This window comes from Orcinus orca, chromosome 4 (assembly GCF_937001465.1).
Source record: "Orcinus orca chromosome 4, mOrcOrc1.1, whole genome shotgun sequence".
Taxonomy (NCBI): Eukaryota; Metazoa; Chordata; class Mammalia; order Artiodactyla; family Delphinidae; genus Orcinus; species Orcinus orca.
Genome location: NC_064562.1, coordinates 137,743,426 through 137,767,121, shown reverse-complemented (window position 1 = coordinate 137,767,121; position 23,696 = coordinate 137,743,426). Strand labels below are relative to the sequence as shown.

Below are 23,696 nucleotides of genomic sequence, written 5' to 3'. Positions count from 1 at the left end.
AGGTGCATCTGCCCCAGGTAAGTAAGTGCTTGCGTTCTATGTCTGCCTGCAGATGTCTGTGTCACCTTAGATTTTGGGCTAGTTGGTTGCCGTGTGACCTAAGCACTCTCGTAGGTTCATGAAAAGTCTTGAACTTGCAGTTTGCCTGGCTTATTTTGTTGTAAGACTGGGAGGGAGGCTCTTAACTAGTTCTCTACTCCTGAGGGAGTGAGCCAGAGAATGAGATGAAACTCAATGTTCAACAGTGAAAACCTTAAGAAACTATTGTACGTATAGTATCTGTCTAATAGTATACTCCTTACAATACTTGTAGGAGCTTTTAAAAGTTAATTAGCCTCTTGAGAAAGAGGCAGTAAGTAAATTCACTGTATTAAAAAAAAAAAATGGATTTCATTTCATAATTGCCCTAATGGTCTTTTAGCTGCCTTTCTGCCTGAAAATCAGAAGGCCAGCTGCAGAAGCATGATGCTGCCAGCGCTTATTTTCAACATAGAATTGAAAATGGGGGGAGAGCTAGCTCAAGGACTTTAAATTAAATTCATAAAAGTATTAATGTAATATATATTGCCTGAATTTTAATAATGCACCTAAGAAATGTAAGACATTTAATAACGTATATCTACACAGGTAAAATCCTGCGGCACACTGCTGGTTTTAAAGATGGTGGTTATCTTTGTCTGAATGTGATAATCTAATACTATCACATGATCTCATTTTGAAGATAATATATACATATATATTCACAAACAGAGGAAAATCTGTTTTAGACTTCTAAAGCACTCTTGCTTTGTGTGTGTATACTTTGATGGGATTGTCATTTATAAAATGATAAAACGTAATCTGGTAGAGATGTGGATCTGTGTGTCACTTGGTGGTGTAGGTATCCCCATATGGTGCTTTTGATGGAATAAATAAAGGGAAACTGAATATGGGAATTCTGAGTCTAGAAAATTTTTTATCTAGTGTTTCAGAGTAGCAGTTTTCCTATTAATTACCATTCATTCATGAAGCAGATTTTACTGAGTGTTTGTGATGTGCAAATAATGGTTTTGAGTGCTGGGAATCTAGCAGTGCACAGGACGGGCGCCATCCCGGGGGAGGCAGCACGGAAGTGGAGGAGCTTCACCCCAGCCTTACAGTGAAAGCGGTACACGAGATAACGCAATAAATTACTTTGAGGATGGGATCAACACTACGAAGAAAACAGGATGAGTTGTTAGAGGAACAGTAATACACGATGAAGGCCATTTAAGACACGGTGACCAAGGAAAACCTCTTCAGGGATAAACTTTGTGTTGAAATCTGAAGGAAGAGAAGTTCGGCCTCAGGGAGCTTTCTAGGCAGAGGGAGTACCAAGTACGTAGGCCCTGACTGGAGGAAAGCTTGCTGTTAGGACTGAAAGGGGGACCAGTGGCTGGAATAAAAGTGAGGACTCAGGAATTAGTCCTAGGATTTTGACTTAAGAAACTAGGGGGGTGATGGGATACCACTAACTGACATGGGGAAAATGGGTGGGGAGGAACTTATTGGGGGTAAATTGAGAGAATGCTTCTTTAAACATGTTAAATTTGAGACGCCTGTAGGACATCCACATGGAGATGGTAGCAGACAGTTTCGAGTTTAGAGGTGATGTCAAGACTAGAAAAAATTACTCAACATTTTTAAAGCCATAGTTTGGCTTCTGGTTTTGACATGACTGACTAAGGCCTGGGAAATAGTCTAATAGCAAGAAAGTGAAACTATGAGAGACCTGTAAACCCCAGCCTCAAGATAAATGTGGAAGTTAATACCAAACTGAGATGCAGACAAAACTGACACAACATTTACTCTTTGAAATAAATGTATACCCTGAACATCATCAAGAGCATAAAGACCCTCATTTGGAACCACAGAGACAGGTTATAGACTTATGCTAGAAGTTTCCCTGGACCCAGTTAAGCAGAATGGAAGAACAAAGAGTGCTGGGAAGAATGAGTCTCACAGATGAGCTCTGTGCAGGAGTCAGACATCTGGGGGTAATGGCGAGGGGGCTGTGGTGAGAAAGGCCTTGTGTACATCCCCACAGCTTCTCAGCTTAATTGGTTGGGGAGAAGTAGAAGCGCAAAGAAGTTGTTCATGCCCATAACTCTGAGTCATAAGGAGATTCTTAGAAGCCTGTACACTGGACACACTAACCTGCAATTGCTGATCCAGAAAGAAGTTACCTTACTGAAGAGCTGTCACAAGATATGTAAAAATATATCTCAAAACCAGTAGGGAGAAGGGGTCTAAAAAACAGCACCAGACTAGGACTTCCAAAACTATGTTGAATAAGAGTGGCGAGGGTGGACATCCTTGTCTTGTTTCTGATCTTAGAGGAAATGCTTTTAGTTTTTCACCATTGAGGACGATGTTGGCTGTGGGTTTGTCGTATATGGCCTTTATTATGTTGAGGTAGTTTCCTCTATTGCCCATTTTCTGGAGAGTTTTTATCATAAATGGGTGTTGAATTGTGTCATAAGCTTTTTCTGCATCTATTGAGATGATCATATGGTTTTTATTGTTCAGTGTGTTAATATGGTGTATCACATTGATTGATTTGCATATATTGAAGAATCCTTGCATCCCTGGGATAAACCCCACTTTATCATGGTGTATGATCCTTTTAATGTGCTGTTGGCTTCTGTTTGCTAATGTTTTGTTCAGGATTTTTGCATCTATGTTCATCAGTGATATAGGTCTATAATTTTCTTTTTTTGTGACATCTTTTTCTGGTTTTGGTAATGGATAAAGAAGGCACATATATACAATGGAATGTTACTCAGCCATAAAAAGAAATGAAATTGTTTGTAATGAGGTAGATGGACCTAGAGTCTGTCATACAGAGTGAAGTAAGTCAGAAAGAGAAAAGCAAATACCATATGCTAACACATATATATGGAATTAAAAAACATGGTACTGATGAACCTAGTTGCAGGGCAGAAATAAAGAGGTAGACATAGAGAATGGACTTGAGGATGTGGGGTGGGAGGGCGAAGCTGGGGTGAAGTGAGAATAGCATCAACATATATACACTACAGAACGTAAAATAGTTGGCTAGTGGAAATTGGCTCGGTGCTTTGCGATGACCTAGAGGGGTGGGATAGGGAGGATGGGAGGGAGGGGATATGGCGACATGTGTATGCACATGGATGATTTGCTTTGCTGTGCAACAGAAACTAACACAGTATTGTGAAGCAACTATACTCTAATAAAGAGCTAGTAAAAAATGATTTGCTTTGCTGTGCAACAGAAACTAACACAGTATTGTGAAGCAACTATACTCTAATAAAGATCTAGTAAAAAAAAAATCTTATATTTTTAAGTCTATTTTAAGTGAATAACAACTTAAGTTTGAAGGCATAATAAAGCTCTACATTTTACTCTTCCTCCCCCCCAAAAAAAAAAAAACAGCACCAGAAATGCTCACCAGAAAAATATTGCCATGGAACAAAAAGAAAACCGTAGCCAAACATATTGTCTTAAATGAAAACATAATTAATGAGCAATTGCCTGACTTCAACAGTTGCATGAGGCAGAGATATAAGTGCTTGGAAAAGAGATGGTGAGACAACAGAATGAGATGAAACTTAGCCAAAATATATATGGGGATTTACTCTGTCTGTGAAAAGAGAGATATTTCAAATCAAGTCAATAAGAGAAAGATAATTTAGTAAATAGTTTGGGGATAACTGTGGAACCATGTGGGGAAAAAAATTGGAAACCTAGTTCACATCTTATGTCAAAACTAATGTGATTAAAAAATAAAATTTTCAAAGCTTTTGAAGAAAACATGAGGAAGTGTTTTTTTTAACCTTTAGAGTAGGGAAGTCCCCTCAGAAATGAAACATATAAAATCAGAATTCATAAAAGAAAAAAGACTGATGTGTTAACGTATAAAACTCAGAATTCATAAAAGAAAAAAGACTGATATATTATATAAAAGTAAAAAAACAGAGAAATTGTACATTTAAAAAAAAAACCTTTAAAAGTCAAAAGAAAAGTAACAAATGATGGAAAATATTAGCAACAAAATCATTTTCTTAATACTGTCCAAAAAAGAGAAACATTAATCTTTTGGAAAATGGATAAAGGATATGAAGACACAGTTTAAAGAAAAAGAAATAAAACTCCTAGACATTTGTAAATAAGATTGACCTCATGATAAGGAAATGTCAACTAAAAGCATAATGATGCCATTTTCTGCATATCTGTGGAAAATAATGTTAATTGCTATAATGGAGGGGCTAGGGAAACAGGCACTCTTACGCAACTGTTGGGAGGGTATGGTTATATAATTTCTAGAGGGTATTTTGACAATATCTGTGAAGATATACACAGATATGCCCCTTAACCTAGCAACTCTAATCCTAGTAATACGTCCTACAGATATACTTGTATATTTTAAAATGGTATGTATAAGAATATAGTAAATTTAAACTGAATCATATGAATAATCACATTAAATGTAAATGGTAAATACACTAGTATAAATGGCAGTTTGTCTGATTTAGACAAAAATGTAAGATCTAATTATATGTTACCTAAGACAAATATACATAAAGAGACATATAGCTTAATTAAAAAAAAATGAAAAAATATATACCTGACTGTTTTAGCTTACTGCCCTTGGGTTCCTTTGTTTTTGAGGCAGAGATAGCAGTATGCTGATTTTTTTTTTGAATTTTATTATATTTATTTTTTTATACAGCAGGTTCTTATTAGTTATCCATTTTATACATATTAGTGTATATATGTCAATCCCAATTGCCCAATTCATCACACCACCACCCCCACTCCTTGCCACTTTCCCCCCTTGGTATCCATACGTTTGTTCTCTACGTCTGTGTCTCTATTTCTGCCCTGCAAACCGGTTCATCTGTACCATTTCTCTAGGTTCCACGTATATGCGTTAATATACGATATTTGTTTTTCTCTTGCTGACTTACTTCACTCTGTATGACAGTCTCTAGATCCATCCACGTCTCTGCAAATGACCCAATTTCATTCCTTTTTATGGCTGAGTAATATTCCATTGTATATATGTACCACATCTTCTTTATCCATTCATCTGTCGATGGGCATTTAGGTTGCTTCCCTGTCCTGGCTATTGTAAATAGTGCTGCAATGAACATTGGGGTGCATGTGTCTCTTTGAATTATGGTTTTCTCTGGGTATGTGCCCAGTAGTGGGATTGCTGGATCATATGGTAATTCTATTTTTGTTTTTAAGGAACCTCCATACTGTTCTCCATAGTGGCTGTATCAATTTATATTCCCACCAACAGTGCAAGAGGGTTCCCTTTTCTCCATACCCTCTCTAAGCAGTATCCTGATTTTTAACTGCACAGGGGCTCAGTGCCCCTAACCCCCAAGTTGCTCAAGGGTCAGTTGTATATAGAACAATTGAACAACACTATCACCACTTGACCTAATGGACATTTATAGAATAGTCCATCCAACAATAGCACACACAGTCTTTTCAAATGCTTACACATTTACTAAGTTAGACATTCTGGACCATAGAACAATGCTTAATAAATTTAAAGGTATGCAAGTTATACAAAGTATGTTATCTGATCACAATTGAATTTAAATAATGGTAACACAGGAACATAAAATACCTGGGAGGTCCCCAAATATTTAAAAACTATACCACTCACTTCTCAGTAACCTGTTTCAAAGAAGAAATCAAAGGGAAATTATTTTGAATTGGATGGTAGTGAAAATACTTGAGGGAAATTCATGACATTAAAGGATTATATTAGAAGTATGAAACAATGATTTCAGTTTGTATTATAAGGAACTAGGAAAAGAAGAACACATAACCTGGAGTAAGCAAAATACGGGGCATAATCATCAAAGCCTATCAATTTCACCCACCAAATTTCCCTCAGATCTGTCTACTTCATTCTGACCTTGCTGCTTACTACCTTATTTATAACATTGGTTTTAGATAGACAGTAGACCGTCGTGGGTAAGAGTGTAGACTAGGGGGTGACTGACCATCCTGGTTTGCCCAGGAGTGGGGCGTGGGGGGCATGGACAGGGAGGAGGAATGGCTGGTTCTCAGTACTTAGAACTGGTAAAGTCCTAGGCAAACCAGGCTGAATGGTCTACCCTTGTGTAGGTTCTAGAGCCAGACCCTGAACTTCAGTCCCTTCCTTGAGCTTTGGATAAGTGACTTCTCCTTGTGTGCCTTGTTTTCCTCATCTGGAAATGGGTATTACAGTACCCATCTTAAAGACTTAATGTGAGAATCAAGTGAGTTGATGCAGATGTGAAGTACTTAAATGCAATAAAGCACTGAATTAAAGTTAGCAGTAATGGCCTTGGTAACAGTAGTTCAGGATGGAGATTGTTTTTTCTTTTTTTTCCCTTAAATTCTGAGCAGTGGCCTCCTATCGCACTCTTTCCTTCTAGACTTACTCTGTTTCAGGCTTTCCTTCAACTGTAGCCAGTTATCGTTCTAAACACAGATATAAACATATCAGTTCTGTGCTTAAGGTACTTCGCTGGCTCCTTAGTACCCTTAGGTCAGAGTTCACATTTCAAAATACTTTGTAAGTCCCAGCATTTACTCTTTCAGTAATTTTCTTCAGTATGTTGTTCACTGGTCCTTCTCTTCCCCCAGGCTGTGCGTGTCCTAGTGCCTTAACTAGATTTTTTTTTTCCTGTGTCTGTTGCCTTACTCTCGAACTTTCTCCTGACTAAGCTCCTCTCCTAACTTTGCTGACCTCTCCCCTTACCCTATCCTGATCAAAAACAGGTTAGGTGGGGGCTCCCCCCTGGTGGCGCAGTGGTTAAGAATCCGCCTGCCAATGTAGGGGACACGGGTTCGAGCCCTGGTCTGGGAAGATCCCACATGCTGTGGAGCAACTAAGCCCGTGTACCACAACTACTGAGCCTGTACTCTAGAGCCCATGAGCCACAACCACTGAGCCCACATGCCACAACTACTGAAGCCTGCACGCCTAGAGTACGTGCTCCATAAGAGAAGCCACTGCAATGAGAAGCCCGTGCACCGCAACGAAGAGTAGCCCCCGCTTGCCGCAACTAGAGAAAACTCGCGCAGCAACGAAGACCCAACACAGCCAAAAATAAATAAATTAATAAAATTAATAAAATTTTTTAAAAAAAGTAGTTAAGGTTATGGTCTCTCTCAAGTGGCACTGATTATAGGATATTACTATAGTATATTATGATAGTATATTTTATATGTACTATATATAGAAATATATATATACTGTATATGTATATATGTACTATATACGTAGGTAAATATATAACACTGGTTTTACGTCAGCCTTCTTTGTTCTCATAGTAGAGGAACTATATACATAAGGTACAATAAAGGACATTTTCCTAAATTTATAACATTCCTTCTGTCAGGATGGCCCTGCCTTCCCTTTATTGTAAAATTTATTGCAAGTTTATTACTATTCCTGGAGAATTTTAATTGATCCTTCAAAACTTAGTTCATCTTGAGCACCTAATATTTGAATGTTTCTCTGACATTTTCTTCCTTTCTTATCTACTTCCCTTGAGTTGATCATTTCTTATCCACTGTGTTAGTAATTTTACTGCTTTTTTTGGTAGCACTGAGCAGCCTACATTGAAGTTATTTGTTTTCCAGTATAGGCTACAACAGTGTGAAGTCTTTACTTAGGATCTCCTATGGGTACAGCACTGCTAGGTTCTGGGGTTATACTCATGAGCGAGACTGACATAGTCCCCGTTCTTTTGATGCTTAACCTCTAAAGAGAGAAATAAGAATTAATGACATTGAGTAAGTTTAACATTACAAACTTGATAATGCTGTGAAAGAGAAATACTTGATGTTGTGAAAGCATATTATAGGGTCTTGGTTTTGAGAAAGTGACTCTCAAGCTTACCATTGAAGACCAAGGAGGAGTTAATTACATGAAGAGAGAAGGGAAGCACAGACCAGGCAGAGGAGACTGCAAACCAAAAGGCCCTTGTGTAATTGTATCTAGTAAAAGTCATGGAAAAAGCTAGTATGGCTGGAGGAACATTGTGAAAAGTTTGATCTGCTGCAGTAGGAGCTCTGGAGGGAGTGGCTGGAGGCATGTAGATTAGTGTGGTTCCTGGGTGAAAGAGATGACGGCAGTTTGGAGTAGGGTGATGATACAGACCAGGGTGGGTTTGAAGACTTTTATAAAGAAGCATTGACAGGACTTAGTGATACATTGGATCTTGGTTGCCATCAGGATTGAAAGATTAAGAAGAGAGTTGTAGAAAGGATTATCTGTACGTTTCTGGTGTTCATAATTAGATGGATTCTGTCCTCTTCACCGTTGTATCTTTCAGTACCTCATTCAGCATATGGAATGCTCATGTAAATATTTGTTGAAAATGAATGAGTATTGTTTCAGTTATGAAAAAGTTGTATTCCACTTCAGTATAAATTATCTGAGTAGGAAATGTGTTGGGATTAAACCTAATAATTTATCCTTTACGTTGAAATTTGAACATACATCAAATGGAATCTAGACTGTAGTTTATCTTTGAAAAGTCTTTTAAAATAAAACTTGTGTATGACAAACTAGATGAAGTGCAGTCATTTTGTGAGAGACATGATGATAAAATCTTCTAAATTCTAGAGAACTCTTGATATCTTTTCTATTACTGAAGTGATCCCCAGTTACTTTTTCCTTTCCAATACATTTTAGCTTTGTGATAAACAATTCAAGCTTTTATTATTGATAAAAATTTCAGGAAAGGAATAGTGAAATCTTGTTTCAGGTTCCTACTGCCCTTCTTAAGAATGCTGAATCAATAATACACACACACACACACACACACACACACACACACACACACTTTATTGTGGAAAATGTTGTTGTTATTGGAAATGTGAACTATTTAGGACCAGTATTCTCATTAAAGTAAGGAATTGAAACTTGTACAATAGTTTTCTTCTAAAACATTAATTTTTTTCTTAAAACAATATTTATAACCTGTAATTCTAGTGTTTGGATAATAAACCTTAATATCATAGCCAGTAACATTCAAAATGCTCATATGGATGTGTTTCACAGGTGTGTCCTGCTCCCTCTCTTGGGAATGAAGCCTCCCCAGCAAAGCCTCTATCTGCTTGTGGATTCAGTGGATGAAGGGTGTAATGTTACGGAAGGTGAACAGACGTCTACCAGCTTATCTGGGACTGTGGCAGAGCTTTTAGCTGGTCACCACGAGTTCTTTCCACCATGGCTATTACTTCTCTGTTCTGCCCGAAAACAGAGCAAAGCTGTTACTAAAATGTTTACCGGTAAGCATAATTCCTGCCATCTTCAAATGTTTTTCATTGATGAACTAAATAATGCATGTGTTTCTTTCTTAGAGGAGAGTACTCAGTTGAAAATCTGGTCATTGCTTCTGCTATTCTGTCAGCTGTTCTATCTGTTCTATCAGCTGTTTTCAACTGTACTTTTTAAAAGTTGTATTAAAAACAAGCCATAGAATATTTTAAGATCATTTAATAGTACCTTTTTTTTTTCAAGATTCTTTATCTAACATCTTTAGTAAAGGTTACGAGTATTTCATGCCATATTAGCTGCTTTATATCTGTAGGGCTGCAATTTTTATGCTGATGTGTCCTGATCAGCTTATGATATTTCTTCTAACTAGACTGAGAGTAGTGAATATGTGTATTTAAAAATCAGTGGCAGTTTCTCCAAGACGTTTTTCCTGGTCTAAGAGGAGAGACAGTCAACAGCCATTCAGGATACCTCTTGAAGTAGATCCTTTTTTTAACCCTTTTCTGATGTGTGAGAAAACAATCTATACAATGTATAGAACTACCTGATCAGGTTTTTTTCTTCCTTTACTTTTCTTGTTTCCCGACTCTACTTTTTTACTACCACAATAAAGTTGTGGTTTCTCCTGTTAGATTATGTAAAGCCCTTTTTTTCTTTGTGCTATGGGAAGTAAAAGGAGCATAAATAAATCATAAATAAATCACAGGATTTATAGTGTAACTGGAAAGATAATTAAGTTATTGGTTAATTAGCCATATCACTTGTAAATAGTTCTGTACATTTTACAGAATGGTGAAACCCTACTAATTTGTTAAAATGGTTTCCTTTAACCAGATTTATTCCCTCTTTTAGATTCCCTTGCTACTAATAACAGCACTTTTGATTTGATTTCCGTTATACTATTCTGTTCTGTTGTTATTGAAAATCTAGTTGATAAAAGTTGGGGGATTAACAGGATAACAGCTAATACTTAATGTAGCTCTTAGTATGTCAGGTCCAGATAAAGTTAAATCCCCTTTTGGTCTATGGCATCCCATTTCTTTCCCTTCCTCATTTGAGACGACCAGTATTATTAGTTTATTTTCTGTCCTTTCAACTCATATTTGTATTCTGTATATTTTTATAGTTCACATAAATGAAACACTGCATACACCGTCCTAGCTATTCCCATTTACTGGCTATGTGACCTTATGCAGCTTACCAACATGACCTGTGCCTCAGTGCCCTTATCTATAAAATGAGGATTACACATTCCTACTACTTTCCCCACAGAGTTTTTGTGAGTCTAAATGACAAATTACATGTGAAGCACTTAGAACAATGCCTAGTACATAATAAGTGCTTCATAAGTGTATTGCTGCTGTTATTATTATTATCACTATATCCTTTTGTTTGATAGCATTGTTTTTGAGCCCTATTCCTATTACTACTTATAAACCCAGTTCATTGGTTTTAACTGCTGTATATTATTCCTTCCCATGAATAAATCTCCAATTTTTCCATTATCCTATTCATGGACATTTAATTATTTCAGTTTTTCATTATTACAAAAAATGCTTCATGGACGTACTCGAACACGTCTTGTGCACGTGTGCTAAAGGTTTACATTACAAACCCAGACAGAATTACTAGAGAATAGAGTGTGTACGTTTTGAGCTTTAGTTAATTTTGCCAAATTGCTATCTGGTGTGCTTGAAATAATTTATGCTTCTGCCGGCAACACATGAGATTTCCCCTTTCTCTATATTTTCGTCAGCTCACGTTTGTTATTTTCAGATCTGCATTTTCTGCCTTAGGGGCTTGCGCTTGATGTTCCCTCTGACGGGAATGACCTTCTCCTGAACTTCTTACTATCTTAACATTTCGATCTCTTCTCAAATACCAGTCTCCTGCAGGCTTCTCCATATTCTTCTATCCGATTTCTATTTTTGCCACCTCAACTACTTAGTCACACATTTTTCTTCCTATGTCTTATTACTGTTTAAAATTGTTTACATTTTACATTTGTTTTCTTACTTGGGTGTCTCCTCCACTAAGATACAGCCTCCATAAGAACAGGAAATTTGCTTGTCTTGTCCACCACTGTATCTCCTCAACATCTAGATCAGAGCTTGGAACAAAGCAAAGAAATGAATTTGTGTTTCTTTGAACTAGGTCTTGGTGGAGAAAGCAGTGAACCAAGAAGGACTAAGGAGGAACTGAATATGGTCTTGTTCTCTTACCATACTCCTTCTTATTAAAAATGCTGAGCTGTAATAAGCATCAGATCACATCTCTGTTGATGATAGGTTTGGAATTTGGTAGTAAACGTTGAAGAATATTACTAAAGTTATGAATACATATTTTCAAGTTGCTTTCCAGAAAGATATATGTCATATATTTCTACCTGAGAGTGTTGGTTTCTCGGAACTTCCACCAGTATTGAATTATATATTTTCATATTTGCAGATTTAGTGTGTGAAAAATAGTAGCTCATTTTTATTTATACTTCTTATTTACTATTGAATTCTTCCCCCTTATGCTTAACTTATCAATTTGTCTCTTTTTTTTCCTTTGAATTAGTACTTTCTCACCTTTACCTAGGTTTCCTCCAGGAAGTTAGTGATATTCTTATTGATTATTAAGAGGGCTTTTATTTCATATTTTTTTATTCTTTGCAGCTATTTTCTTCAGCTTTTTAAAACTGTAGTAATTCTTTTGAAGTCCCTTATATTCACTCTAATGTATTGTCCTTTACTATTGTATATTCTTATTTTTACATTTAGTGATTTTTATCCTTATAGTATATATTCTACCGAATGGTGTGAAATAAGACTCTTATCTGGATACTTTATCAAATCACAGATCTTCTCAGCACTGTTTATTAACTCCCTGTACCACTAGTTGTCAGTGCTTCTTTTATCTTAAGTGTAGGCATATGTGCATGTATGTGTGTGTGTGTGTTATTGATGTATTTCTAAACCATCTGTCTGCTCTTCTAAACTGTCTGTTGGCGTTTTTATGCAACTGTCACATTGGTTTAATATTTTAAATTTTCTTGTACGGTTACTTCCCAGTCGTCCTTGCCATCAATATTATCCTAAAATATGTGTTTTTACTTTTATTCCACTAGATTGACTTGAACAGCTTTTTAAAAATTATAACTACTAATGATGTAAACAAAATTATTACATTTGGTTAAAATTTAGGAAAAGTTTGACATTTAAAATATGCTTTCCTTCTGTCCATGAACATAGCATTTTTTTCACTTATTAAAAAATTTTTTCAGCGTTCCTTATGTCCTACATGTTTCTGCTTTCTACTGTTGTTTTAATGAAGTATATGGATTTTGAATTGAGATGTATGCATTCCAAATTAGACTTGTCAGGTGCAACTTATCTCACAGGCTTGACATAAGAAGAAGTGTTATGTATGATAAGTACTGGAAGTGCTGCTTTAAAAATAATTGACTGTCAATAAATGTTGATCTCTTATATTTCTTTCAGAACCAAACCAAGAACCAAACCTGTTATTGGGGAGGGTTAGGCTAGATTCTGTCTTAATTACCTCAAGTTTCAATCATGGTACCTTAGTTATGTAGGTTTAAATTACAGATATTTATTCATAATAGGCCATATGATCTTTCATGTCAATCATTATCTACAAGATCACTTCGGAAACTTTAAAACACTGTACAATGTAAGGTGGTAGTTATTATTTTTAAAAATCCTTTTTATTAGCAACATGCCAGGTGTTTTCCAGCTTAAATTGTTTTAATGAATTTATAAAGTCACAAGCAAATGAACACACAAAAAAGGTTTGGAGGCAAGTTATCTCATATCACTGATAAATGTAGAATGTTATACACTTCTAGGCATGTTTTAAATTCTTCAGATCAGGAGTGTCTTTTCGTAATTAAAATTTATCATTTGAAATTAATTCTGTTGAGACTAATCAATCAATTGAATGTATGTAAATATATATAATTACAGATTCCATTTTATATAGATTTAGAGGTATGCAAATTTGTTATTTCTTCATGTGTCATTGCTGGTAGGTTGTGTTTTTCAATAAATTTGTCCATTTCATCTAAGTAATTCAAGATTAGTGTCACAAAACTGAATTTTTCAACTTTCTCTCCAAACCTGTTATTTGTCCTTTAGCGGTCTCTTTTTCCATGCTTTTGGCCACACCACAAAAGAATCTCAGCTTTGACTCCTGTTCTCTTTCCTTCTCCACACTTACTAAGCTCTACGCCATCTAGCTCTTATTAGTAATTTCCAGATCCAACTTTTATTTTTATCTGTTGCTGCTACTGCTTTGGTTGTTGAGGTTTTCAGTGATTCTTTTTTGTTTTTTGAATTTTATTTTATTATTATGTTTTTATACAGCAGGTTCTTATTAGTTATCTGTTTTATACATATTAGTGTATATATGTCAGTCCCAATCTCCCAATTCCTCCCACCACCACCACCCCTTTTTTTAAAATTAATTATTTATTTATTTTTTGTCTGCATTGGGTCTGCGTTGCTGCGTGTGGGCTTTCTCTAGTTGTCGTGAGCGGGGGCTACTCTTCGTTGCAGTGCGTGGGCTTCTCACTGCGGTGGCTTCTCTTGTTGTGGAGCATGGGCTCTAGGCGCGTGGGCTTCAGTAGTTGTGGCACATGGGCTCTAGAGCGCAGGCTCAGTAGTTGTGGCGCACGGGCTTAGTTGCTCCACGACACGTGGGATCTTCCCGGACCAGGGCTCTAACCCGTGTCCCCTGCATCGGCAGGCGGATTCTTAGCCACTGCGCCACCAGTGAAGTCCTAGTGATTCTTATGTAGACTTTATCACAGCCTCTATAAGAGGCTTTGCCTCTAGAGTTGACTCCACCTGTTCATCTTTAGTGATGTTAGAAGTCTTCCAGAATGCGGGTCTGCCTTGGTCCTCACTGACTTCTCACCACAAAGTGAGAGTCTCATTTCCTCACATAGTACCTGGCATATAGTAGGTGATATATACATTTGTTTTATTCAATTGAGTAAGAGTATTTTACTCAGTATTAATTGACCATCACTAATCTTTGCTGAATTTCTAGATTTACTCCTCTTAAGAGAGTTCATTCACTTAGCAGTTTTTTCTTTTGGAAGATGAATTACACAGTTGTCTAATATAATATATATCCATGTCTATAAAACAGGATATCATCTTGCTTCGGAAAATGATATGGTTTCCTTTAAAGAACTTAAAGTGAGTTTTGAATAGCTGTAACTAGTATGGTTTTAGGTTGGTTTGAATTTTATTAAGTTGCTTTATTTTCACAGTGCTGAAATTTTGTTAGCATAATTTGACCAAGTTGCATCTTCAGATTCAAGCTGTTTATTGACAATCTAAGATTTAATTATTTTAACTTGTTAACAAGTTAAATGTTAAATAACATTTAACAAGTTAAATGTTAAATAATGTAATTTAAAGGCAGTGACAGGTGATATTCTAACTGTATGCAAATATTCAATTCCATAATTAAGACTAGTGTACCTTCAGTTATGTGGATAGAAATATGTAAATTTTGCACGTGGAAAAGATCAGCTTATAAAAACAAACAAACCTTATTTATGTCTCCTGCAACTTTTTTTCCTAATCATTTGGGGGATCAGAAAATCTTCCCGATGTGCTTGGCTATGTATGTAAGATGTCTAATGCTCATTTAGTATCTCTTATCATGGAAGCTGAGAGGAGCACTGAGCCACTAAACGAATAAGAAATAGTTCCATTTGTGGATAGGAAAATGAAATCGTTTATCTGCCATCAGTGTGTTTCTCCAGAAGGAAAAGAAAACTGACTCATATACTTCTAGGTATCTATTGACTGGTTTATTAGTATGAATTGACTTATTATTGATCTATTTGCTTCTCAGTTTGTCACATGTTGAACATTCTCTTTGACTATATGGAAACTTTGATAATCATTTTCAATTGACATCTACTTTTTTGTCCTTAGGTTTTCGAAAAATAAGTTTAGATGACCTTCGGAAGGCATATATCGTTAAGGATGTTCAGCAGTACATTCTTCATCGCTTAGATCAAGAAGAAGCTTTGCGACAACACCTCACAAAAGAAACTGCAGAGATGTTAAATCAACTGCACATTAAGAGCAGCGGATGCTTTCTTTATCTAGAACGAGTTCTCGATGGAGTTGTAGAAAATTTTATTATGTTAAGAGAGATTCGTGACATCCCAGGAACTCTAAATGGTCTGTATCTCTGGCTGTGTCAGAGACTTTTTGTAAGAAAACAGTTTGCAAAGGTTCAGCCTATTTTGAACGTGATTCTTGCAGCCTGCCGACCTCTGACCATAACGGAATTGTATCACGCAGTGTGGACCAAAAGTATGTCATTAAGCTTGGAAGACTTTCAGCGCAAGTTAGATGTCCTCTCCAAACTTCTTGTTGATGGACTAGGAGATACTAAAATACTGTTTCACTATAGTTTTGCGGAGTGGCTCCTGGATGTGAAACACTGCACCCAGAAGTATTTATGTAATGCAGCAGAAGGACACCGAATGTTGGCTATGAGTTATACCTGTCAAGCCAAGAATTTAACACCATTGGAAGCACAAGAATTTGCATTGCACTTAATTAATTCAAACTTACAGTTAGAGACAGCTGAGTTAGCTCTGTGGATGATATGGAACGGTACACCTGTCAGAGACTCCCTGTCCACACTAATACCCAAGGAGCAAGAAGTGCTACAGCTGCTGGTGAAAGCTGGTGCTCACGTCAACAGTGAAGATGATCGCACATCATGCATAGTCCGACAAGCCTTGGAAAGAGAGGATTCCATCCGGACATTACTAGATAATGGAGCATCAGTAAACCAGTGTGATTCAAATGGGAGGACATTACTGGCTAATGCTGCTTACAGTGGCAACCTTGATGTGGTGAATTTACTCGTCTCTAGGGGAGCAGATTTAGAGATAGAAGATGCTCACGGGCACACGCCACTTACCCTAGCTGCTAGACAAGGACATACCAAGGTGGTTAATTGTTTGATTGGTTGTGGAGCAAATATTAATCATACTGATCAGGATGGCTGGACGGCATTAAGATCCGCTGCTTGGGGTGGTCATACTGAGGTCGTTTCTGCACTACTGTATGCTGGCGTCAAAGTGGATTGTGCAGATGCTGATAGCCGAACAGCTTTGAGAGCAGCAGCCTGGGGAGGACATGAGGATATTGTACTTAACTTGCTACAACATGGTGCTGAAGTCAACAAAGCTGATAATGAAGGTCGAACTGCTTTGATAGCAGCAGCCTACATGGGACATAGAGAGATTGTGGAACACCTACTGGACCACGGAGCAGAAGTGAATCACGAGGACGTCGATGGCAGGACTGCACTCTCTGTGGCTGCACTTTGTGTTCCTGCGAGTAAAGGACATGCGTCGGTTGTTAGCCTTTTAATCGATCGAGGTGCTGAAGTGGATCATTGTGATAAAGATGGCATGACTCCACTGCTGGTGGCTGCCTACGAAGGACACGTCGATGTGGTTGACTTGCTTCTAGAGGGGGGAGCAGATGTCGACCACACAGATAACAATGGTCGTACACCCTTGTTAGCAGCAGCTTCTATGGGTCATGCTTCGGTTGTAAACACACTTCTGTTTTGGGGTGCAGCTGTGGACAGCATTGACAGTGAAGGGAGGACAGTCCTCAGCATAGCTTCAGCCCAAGGAAATGTTGAAGTTGTACGTACTCTACTGGATAGGGGGTTAGATGAAAATCACAGGGATGATGCGGGATGGACACCTTTGCACATGGCAGCTTTTGAAGGTCACAGATTAATATGTGAAGCACTTATTGAACAAGGTGCTAGAACAAATGAAATAGATAATGATGGGCGGATACCTTTCATATTAGCTTCGCAAGAGGGTCATTATGATTGTGTTCAAGTATTATTGGAAAACAAATCCAACATTGATCACAGAGGTTATGATGGAAGAAATGCACTGCGGGTTGCTGCATTAGAAGGACACAGGGACATTGTTGAATTACTTTTTAGCCACGGAGCTGATGTGAACTACAAAGATGCTGATGGTAGGCCTACTCTTTATATTTTGGCCTTAGAAAACCAACTTACAATGGCTGAATATTTTTTAGAAAATGGTGCAAATGTAGAAGCAAGTGATGCTGAAGGAAGGACAGCACTTCATGTTTCCTGCTGGCAAGGCCATTTGGAAATGGTGCAGGTTCTGATCACCTACCATGCTGACGTCAACGCTGCAGACAATGAAAAGCGCTCTGCTCTGCAGTCTGCAGCCTGGCAGGGCCATGTAAAAGTGGTGCAGCTTCTGATCGAGCATGGCGCCATGGTGGACCATACCTGTAATCAAGGTGCAACTGCGCTCTGCATTGCGGCCCAGGAAGGGCACATTGATGTTGTGCAGGTTTTATTAGAGCACGGTGCTGATCCAAACCATGCTGATCAATTTGGACGCACTGCTATGCGTGTTGCAGCCAAAAATGGACATTCTCAGATAATTAAATTATTAGAAAAATATGGTGCATCCAGTTTGAATGGCTGTTCTCCATCCCCTGTCCACACAATGGAGCAAAAGCCTCTACAGTCAGTGTCTTCAAAAATGCAGTCATTAACAATTAAATCAAATAGCTCTGGCAGTACTGGTGGAGGGGACGTGCAGCCTTCGCTGCGCGGGTTACCGAATGGGCCAGCTCACGCATTCAGTTCTCCTTCAGAATCTCCGGACTCAACAGTTGATCGGCAGAAGTCGTCATTGTCAAATAATTCCCTGAAAAGCTCAAAAAATTCATCTTTGAGAACTACTTCATCTACAGCAACGGCTCAAACAGTGCCAATTGACAGCTTTCACAGCTTGTCATTTACAGAACAAATTCAGCAGCATTCGTTGCCGCGCAGTAGAAGTCGACAGTCAATTGTTTCCCCGTCTTCCACAACACAGTCCTTGGGACAGAGCCATCATTCACCGAGCAGTGAGTTTGAGTGGAGTCAAGTAAAGCCCAGTTTGAAGTCAACTAAAACAAATAAAGGGGGGAAATCAGAAAATGCCAACAAATCTGGGTCAGCTGGGAAAAAAGCTAAACAAAATAATTCTTCACAGCCAAAGGTTCTAGAATATGAAATGACTCAGTTTGATAAAAGAGGACCTACAGCCAAATCTGGGACTGGTGCACCATCTAAACAGATGCCAGCAGAATCGCAGTGCAAAATTATACCTTCAGCTCAGCAAGAAATCGGTCGATCGCAACAGCAGTTTCTTATTCACCAACAAAGTGGGGAACAGAAGAAGAGAAACGGAATAATGACAAATCCAAATTATCATCTTCAGAGCAACCAGGTTTTTCTTGGTAGGGTTTCAGTCCCACGAACAGTGCAGGATAGAGGGCATCAGGAAGTGCTGGAAGGATATCCTTCCTCGGAGACGGAATTAAGCCTTAAACAAGCCCTGAAGCTTCAGATTGAGGGTTCTGACCCAAGCTTCAACTATAAAAAGGAAACACCATTATAAAAGGTAACATTTCATCAACATAAAGAATAAATGTCCAAAGTGTAGTTCCCTCTACTTAGAATACTCTTCCCTAATCCACACGGCCACCTCATCACTCTTCCTGTCGTCTTCTCAGCAAGACCCTCCCTCATCACTCTTTGGAATTTGAATTCTCCCACCTCCAGCACTCCCTTTCCCCCTTTCCTGCTTTACATTAGCCACAGTACTTACTATTTAACATGCTTTATATATTTTATTTATTATGTTTATTATTTGTCTCCTCTCTACTGAAATGTAAGCTTTGTGAGAGTAGGGATTTTTATCTCTTCGGTTCACCACTGTATTCCAGGTACTTGGAATACTGCTTGGACCTATAGTAGTTTCTCAGTAGAAATGTGTTGAGTAAGTGAATGAATGAGTGGGTGAATGAATATGCTATTTATGGATCTCAGATTAAGAATTCCTTCCTATACAGTCATTTCCCCTCTTAAAAGTTCTCTGATGGTAACAGAGGCAGGGGCTATTTCAGTAATATTCCCTTTTGGGTTTGAATAAGGTAGTGTATATAGTGCTTAGTAGGTAGTTAGTGAAGGTTAATTTCCTTCCTTTTTCCACCCTGGAAGCAATAAAAGATTTAATCATGAAAGGTAATTTTTATTATGACAGATCCCTTAAGAATCTTCCAAGTAAAATTTACACATATCAAGAATAGGTGTGGAAAGATGATAAATGGATGTATTGGCAAGAGGGTATTTAGGACCCAGTATATTTAGACGTAAGAATTAAATGTTTAAACCTCAAAAGTTATATTTATTAAATAAAAACATTTTTTTTCTCCTCTTCACTACAGTGGATGCTACAGTAATTACATAGGGGAAGTTAATGGGAAAACAGATGCATAATTTTATATTATGGATACTTTTTCTGAAGTACATTTCTCATATTCAGGATAAATTCAGATTTCACTAGGAATTTTTGCTAACTTATACTACAATTATATTTATCCCACTTTGCTTAATCATTTTTCATCCTCTAACAAAATTGTACTCTTTTCTTTAACAAACTTGAAATCTTTCTTTTGCTTTTTTGTCTTTGGAGATAAATTTTTAGGGATGTTTTAGGTAAAACATTATTATAAATACATTTCCTATACCTTCTAATAATAAACACCCTTCACTGTGAATCTACAGACAACTAGTCAAATCTCATTCAACAGTAATTTGTCTAAAAGTAGTGGATACATTCTCCAATGTGATTTATGTTAAAAATATTTAGTTCTGATGGTACAGCCCTCCAACTCATTCTATCTTTTGTAAAGGTTAAGTATAGATATATATTATACAGTAAAACATATGAATTAAGGTAAACACTTTGTGGAATCTTTAAAAGTGATTTATACATTAAATAATGAATCTCTAAAAGGTCTACTTTTGTGCTTTACATAGTAAATATATGTATATATTCTTTTGTAGGGTTTTAAAACTAGATGTAGTTAGATAATAAGTATAATATAGAAATTAATTTTTTTTTTAACTTTTGCATTAGTTTCCTATTCTGTGAAACAGAGGACATTGTGATTGGAGTGATTCTTCAGCTACTGGATGAAAACATAAAATGCCTGTTGATTTGCTGAAAAAAAAAAAAATGAAGAATGCGATATCTGCAGTACAGTTACCTTAAATACTGTAATGTGCCTAAATAGTAAGGCTGCCTTCTCAGTGTAACCCTCTGTACTTAAAAAATTTCATTTCGTGTGCTTTGTATTAACTACCCAAGAGTAAGCACTTTTTTTTTTTAATGCAGATACATACTGCAGTTCCTTGATAAAAGCTGAAAAAGATCTTGAGTAAAGTATTTTAAGTTAAGATTTGATAAATGTGCATGTGCCATGATCAAATATATATGAAAAGGCAGTGTTCTTTGTATTTATTTTTTTCTTTCTGTGGCAAACAAAACTTTAGCATACTGTTTCAGTTGTATTTGCCTTGTTGTAGTGTATGGCTTGTTTCCTGTATCCTTAAAAATGTCACTCAATAAAATAAATCATACAACTATTTTATGTTCACTACACCTTCAGCACTGGTTAAAAATGTGTTTCTATTTAATGCCACATCGAGGTGAAAAAAGTTTCATGAAAGATTTTTAAAATGTCTAGTATTTTAGGGATCTGCTCTAAGTAGTTTATATTTGGATTTCCCAGTAGAATCCTCCTAATCTTCGGCTAAAGGTGTCAAAAAAAAGAAAAAAGCAAAAGAAAAGAAAAAAGAAAGAAAAGAAAACTCACACACACACAGACTATAGGCAGAATAAAGTTCTGCTTCGTTCACTGGGATGCAGTTTCACCTTCCACTCACTTGTCATTCCACCTCCAAGAAGACAGATGATCATTCCTGAGGCATGAAAATTCTCAGGGACAGAGCCAGGCCTCAGTGGCATGTGTGTAGAGGGAGATGCACCTGTCTATCTGAGGGTAGATTTTTGATCCCTGAACAATTCATTGACTACCCTTTCTCTCTTCCATCCAGTTAAATAAAATATCTACCACTGTAAATTGTGATGGTAGCTTCTCTCTCAGTTGTTTCTATTTTGTAAATCACTGCATGACCAAAATAGCCCCCACTCAAAATCAATTGGGTCAATTTTAGTGATTAGTTGGATGAATATTCTTGATGAATATAATACGTGTTTTCCTTCGCTGATGACACCACTAACCTATCGGCCATAGCACAGGTGTATTTTTTTTTTTTTTTAACTGCTATTTGATAAATGGTAGTGATGGATTTGCACTTTTCTGTCCACATACTCTTTCCTGTTTTTCTCTTTGGACAATCGCTTCCAGAATGAGGGATGCCAGGGTTAAGGGTGAAGTCTGTAACCCAGGAAAACAAAGTTGACCGCTCAGATGAGCATGTGACCCAGAGCTTTAGCCTCCTGGGTGGACTCTAAACCAGTTGAGCTAGCTTAGCGGGTTGTGTGCATGTCTGGAAAGATTAAAATTTATTGTTTAGAAACCAAGGTTGTAGGTTTGATCTTTGAAAAAGCCCTGGGATCTTACCAAAAAAACCCAGAAATTCTGTTCTTTCTATGTGCATAAGGAGGAATAAGGGAAGAGAATTTGGAGATTCAGCACAAAACCATTGCTACTACTGGAAAAAATCTTTAGAAAATGTCTTAGTAACTGAGGTCAGTAATGTCATCTTCATATATGAAGAACATACACATGATATATTGTTCACAGAAATAGAAATGTATAATTGGTTGTGATAAATGTTTCACTTGATCTTCCTATAAGGCTTTTATTTTTGCTTCTGTTTTTTAAAGTCAGCAAAACTTATGTGTTTATGTCATCAGTAAGTCATAATCAAGAATAGGAGATAAGTTGATAAGTTCAATTAATATTAAGGTGACATGGCAATATTGATAACTCGAATGTGAATGTTTCAAGTATTGAATTTTTGTCCCTATGGGACATTTATTAAATACGCTTAATAGGACTCTTGCAAAGTAGCCTTAAAAGTGTTAATGATTCTGTTAATAAATATGAACACATCCTATTATTATAACCAACTTTACTCATATCTCAAATACAGTACATTTATGTAATTTTAGAAGATGAAGCTCCAATTTCTTATTAGGTGTATTTTTCTTTAGAAAGAGAACCCTGAAAGCTGCCAGTTTTTCTAGTAAACCTTGAATTATTGGAATTATATTTATTTAATTTTATTGTTTTTACAAAAATGCACCTTGTGGCCAAAGGGCAAAGTTATGACTCATTACATAAGGGATTTATGTTTTCTGAAGAGCTAAATGTTTTCATATCCATACTATATACACTTGAAACAGTGGTAGGAAGAGAACCTGTTGGAAAAATATGATTTTCAAAAGTAAATATTCCTCTGGATGTTTTTATATTAATTAAGCTTTGGAATAGAACAGCAATGGCTTTCAGTTAGAATATGGATGAAAAGGGGGCTGAAGATGCCCTGCTTTGCTTATTTGTTTCTGTGGGGATTTATTTAATACCATGACCGACAATAGCTTCTGCTTCACTAAGAGCGTAAAAATAGTCCCACAAATATAAAACTCCTAAAGAGCTATTTTTTAAATAAAAATGTTTAAATTTTGTAAATCACTTGATGCCACAACACAACCATGATGCCATGTGCTTATAACAGTTTTATACCATTCCTTGTGTGCTTCCCTAACAGTCATGAGTTGATAATAAAGGAAGTGATAAAAAATACAGCAATGAAAAATAACATCTCCATGTTTGTAGGAAAGGTTTTGGAAGGAAAATTGACCAGAACTCAGTATGTCCTGCAAAGTACAGCCAGTTATATCATGTCCTTCGCCCTCATCCCCATGCCTACTGGGATCCTCACCAATAATAGTTCACTGATTAAAAAAACAGGAGTAAGTACTTTTTCCAATGTTGTTTGCCTATGCAAATGTTTGTTTTACTTTAATGTCCTCCACTTACACTTCTCAGCAAATATAGTTTCAGACAAATGCTTTTTCTTTTTTCATTTTTCCCTTGGTTTGGGGTATGTAAATAGCCTAAAATGTACATTGAATTTCACATTGTAAAAGTTTTATTTTATTCCTTGTATTATATTAAGCAAAAATCCCTATGTATATGAAAGTGCATAATAAATATATTTGCTTTACAGAGGATATCTTGTTTTAATTTTATCCTTGAACCAACAGAACATCCATGTGATTGGAGTGATTCTTACGTGCTTGCAGTAAAAACAACTGCTAGTTGTTTTAAGTTAACTTCTTTTAAGTACATACTGAGCAAATGAATTTTGGAAACATTTCATAAAGAAATGAGATATAAAACCTTTCAAAGGAACGTAGAAAAACAAAAAGATCTAGCCTTAGTATCTTCCTAAAATTTCTATAAGGACTTAA

The 23,696-nt window shown here is 36.8% G+C and overlaps 1 protein-coding gene across 1 annotated transcript in view; it reads left to right on the top strand.

The window, feature by feature from the left end:
- Positions 1-23,456, top strand: part of ANKRD50 (ankyrin repeat domain containing 50) — a 41,396-nt gene extending 17,940 nt beyond the window's left edge. Inside the window, exons 2-4 of the mRNA XM_033419392.2 lie at positions 9,080-9,309; positions 15,259-18,806; positions 20,328-23,456. Coding sequence (XP_033275283.1) covers positions 9,080-9,309; positions 15,259-18,803 — 3,775 coding nt within the window. The 3' untranslated portion in view covers positions 18,804-18,806; positions 20,328-23,456. The remainder of the gene's footprint in view (positions 1-9,079; positions 9,310-15,258; positions 18,807-20,327) is intronic.
- The last annotated feature ends 240 nt before the right edge of the window (positions 23,457-23,696 follow it).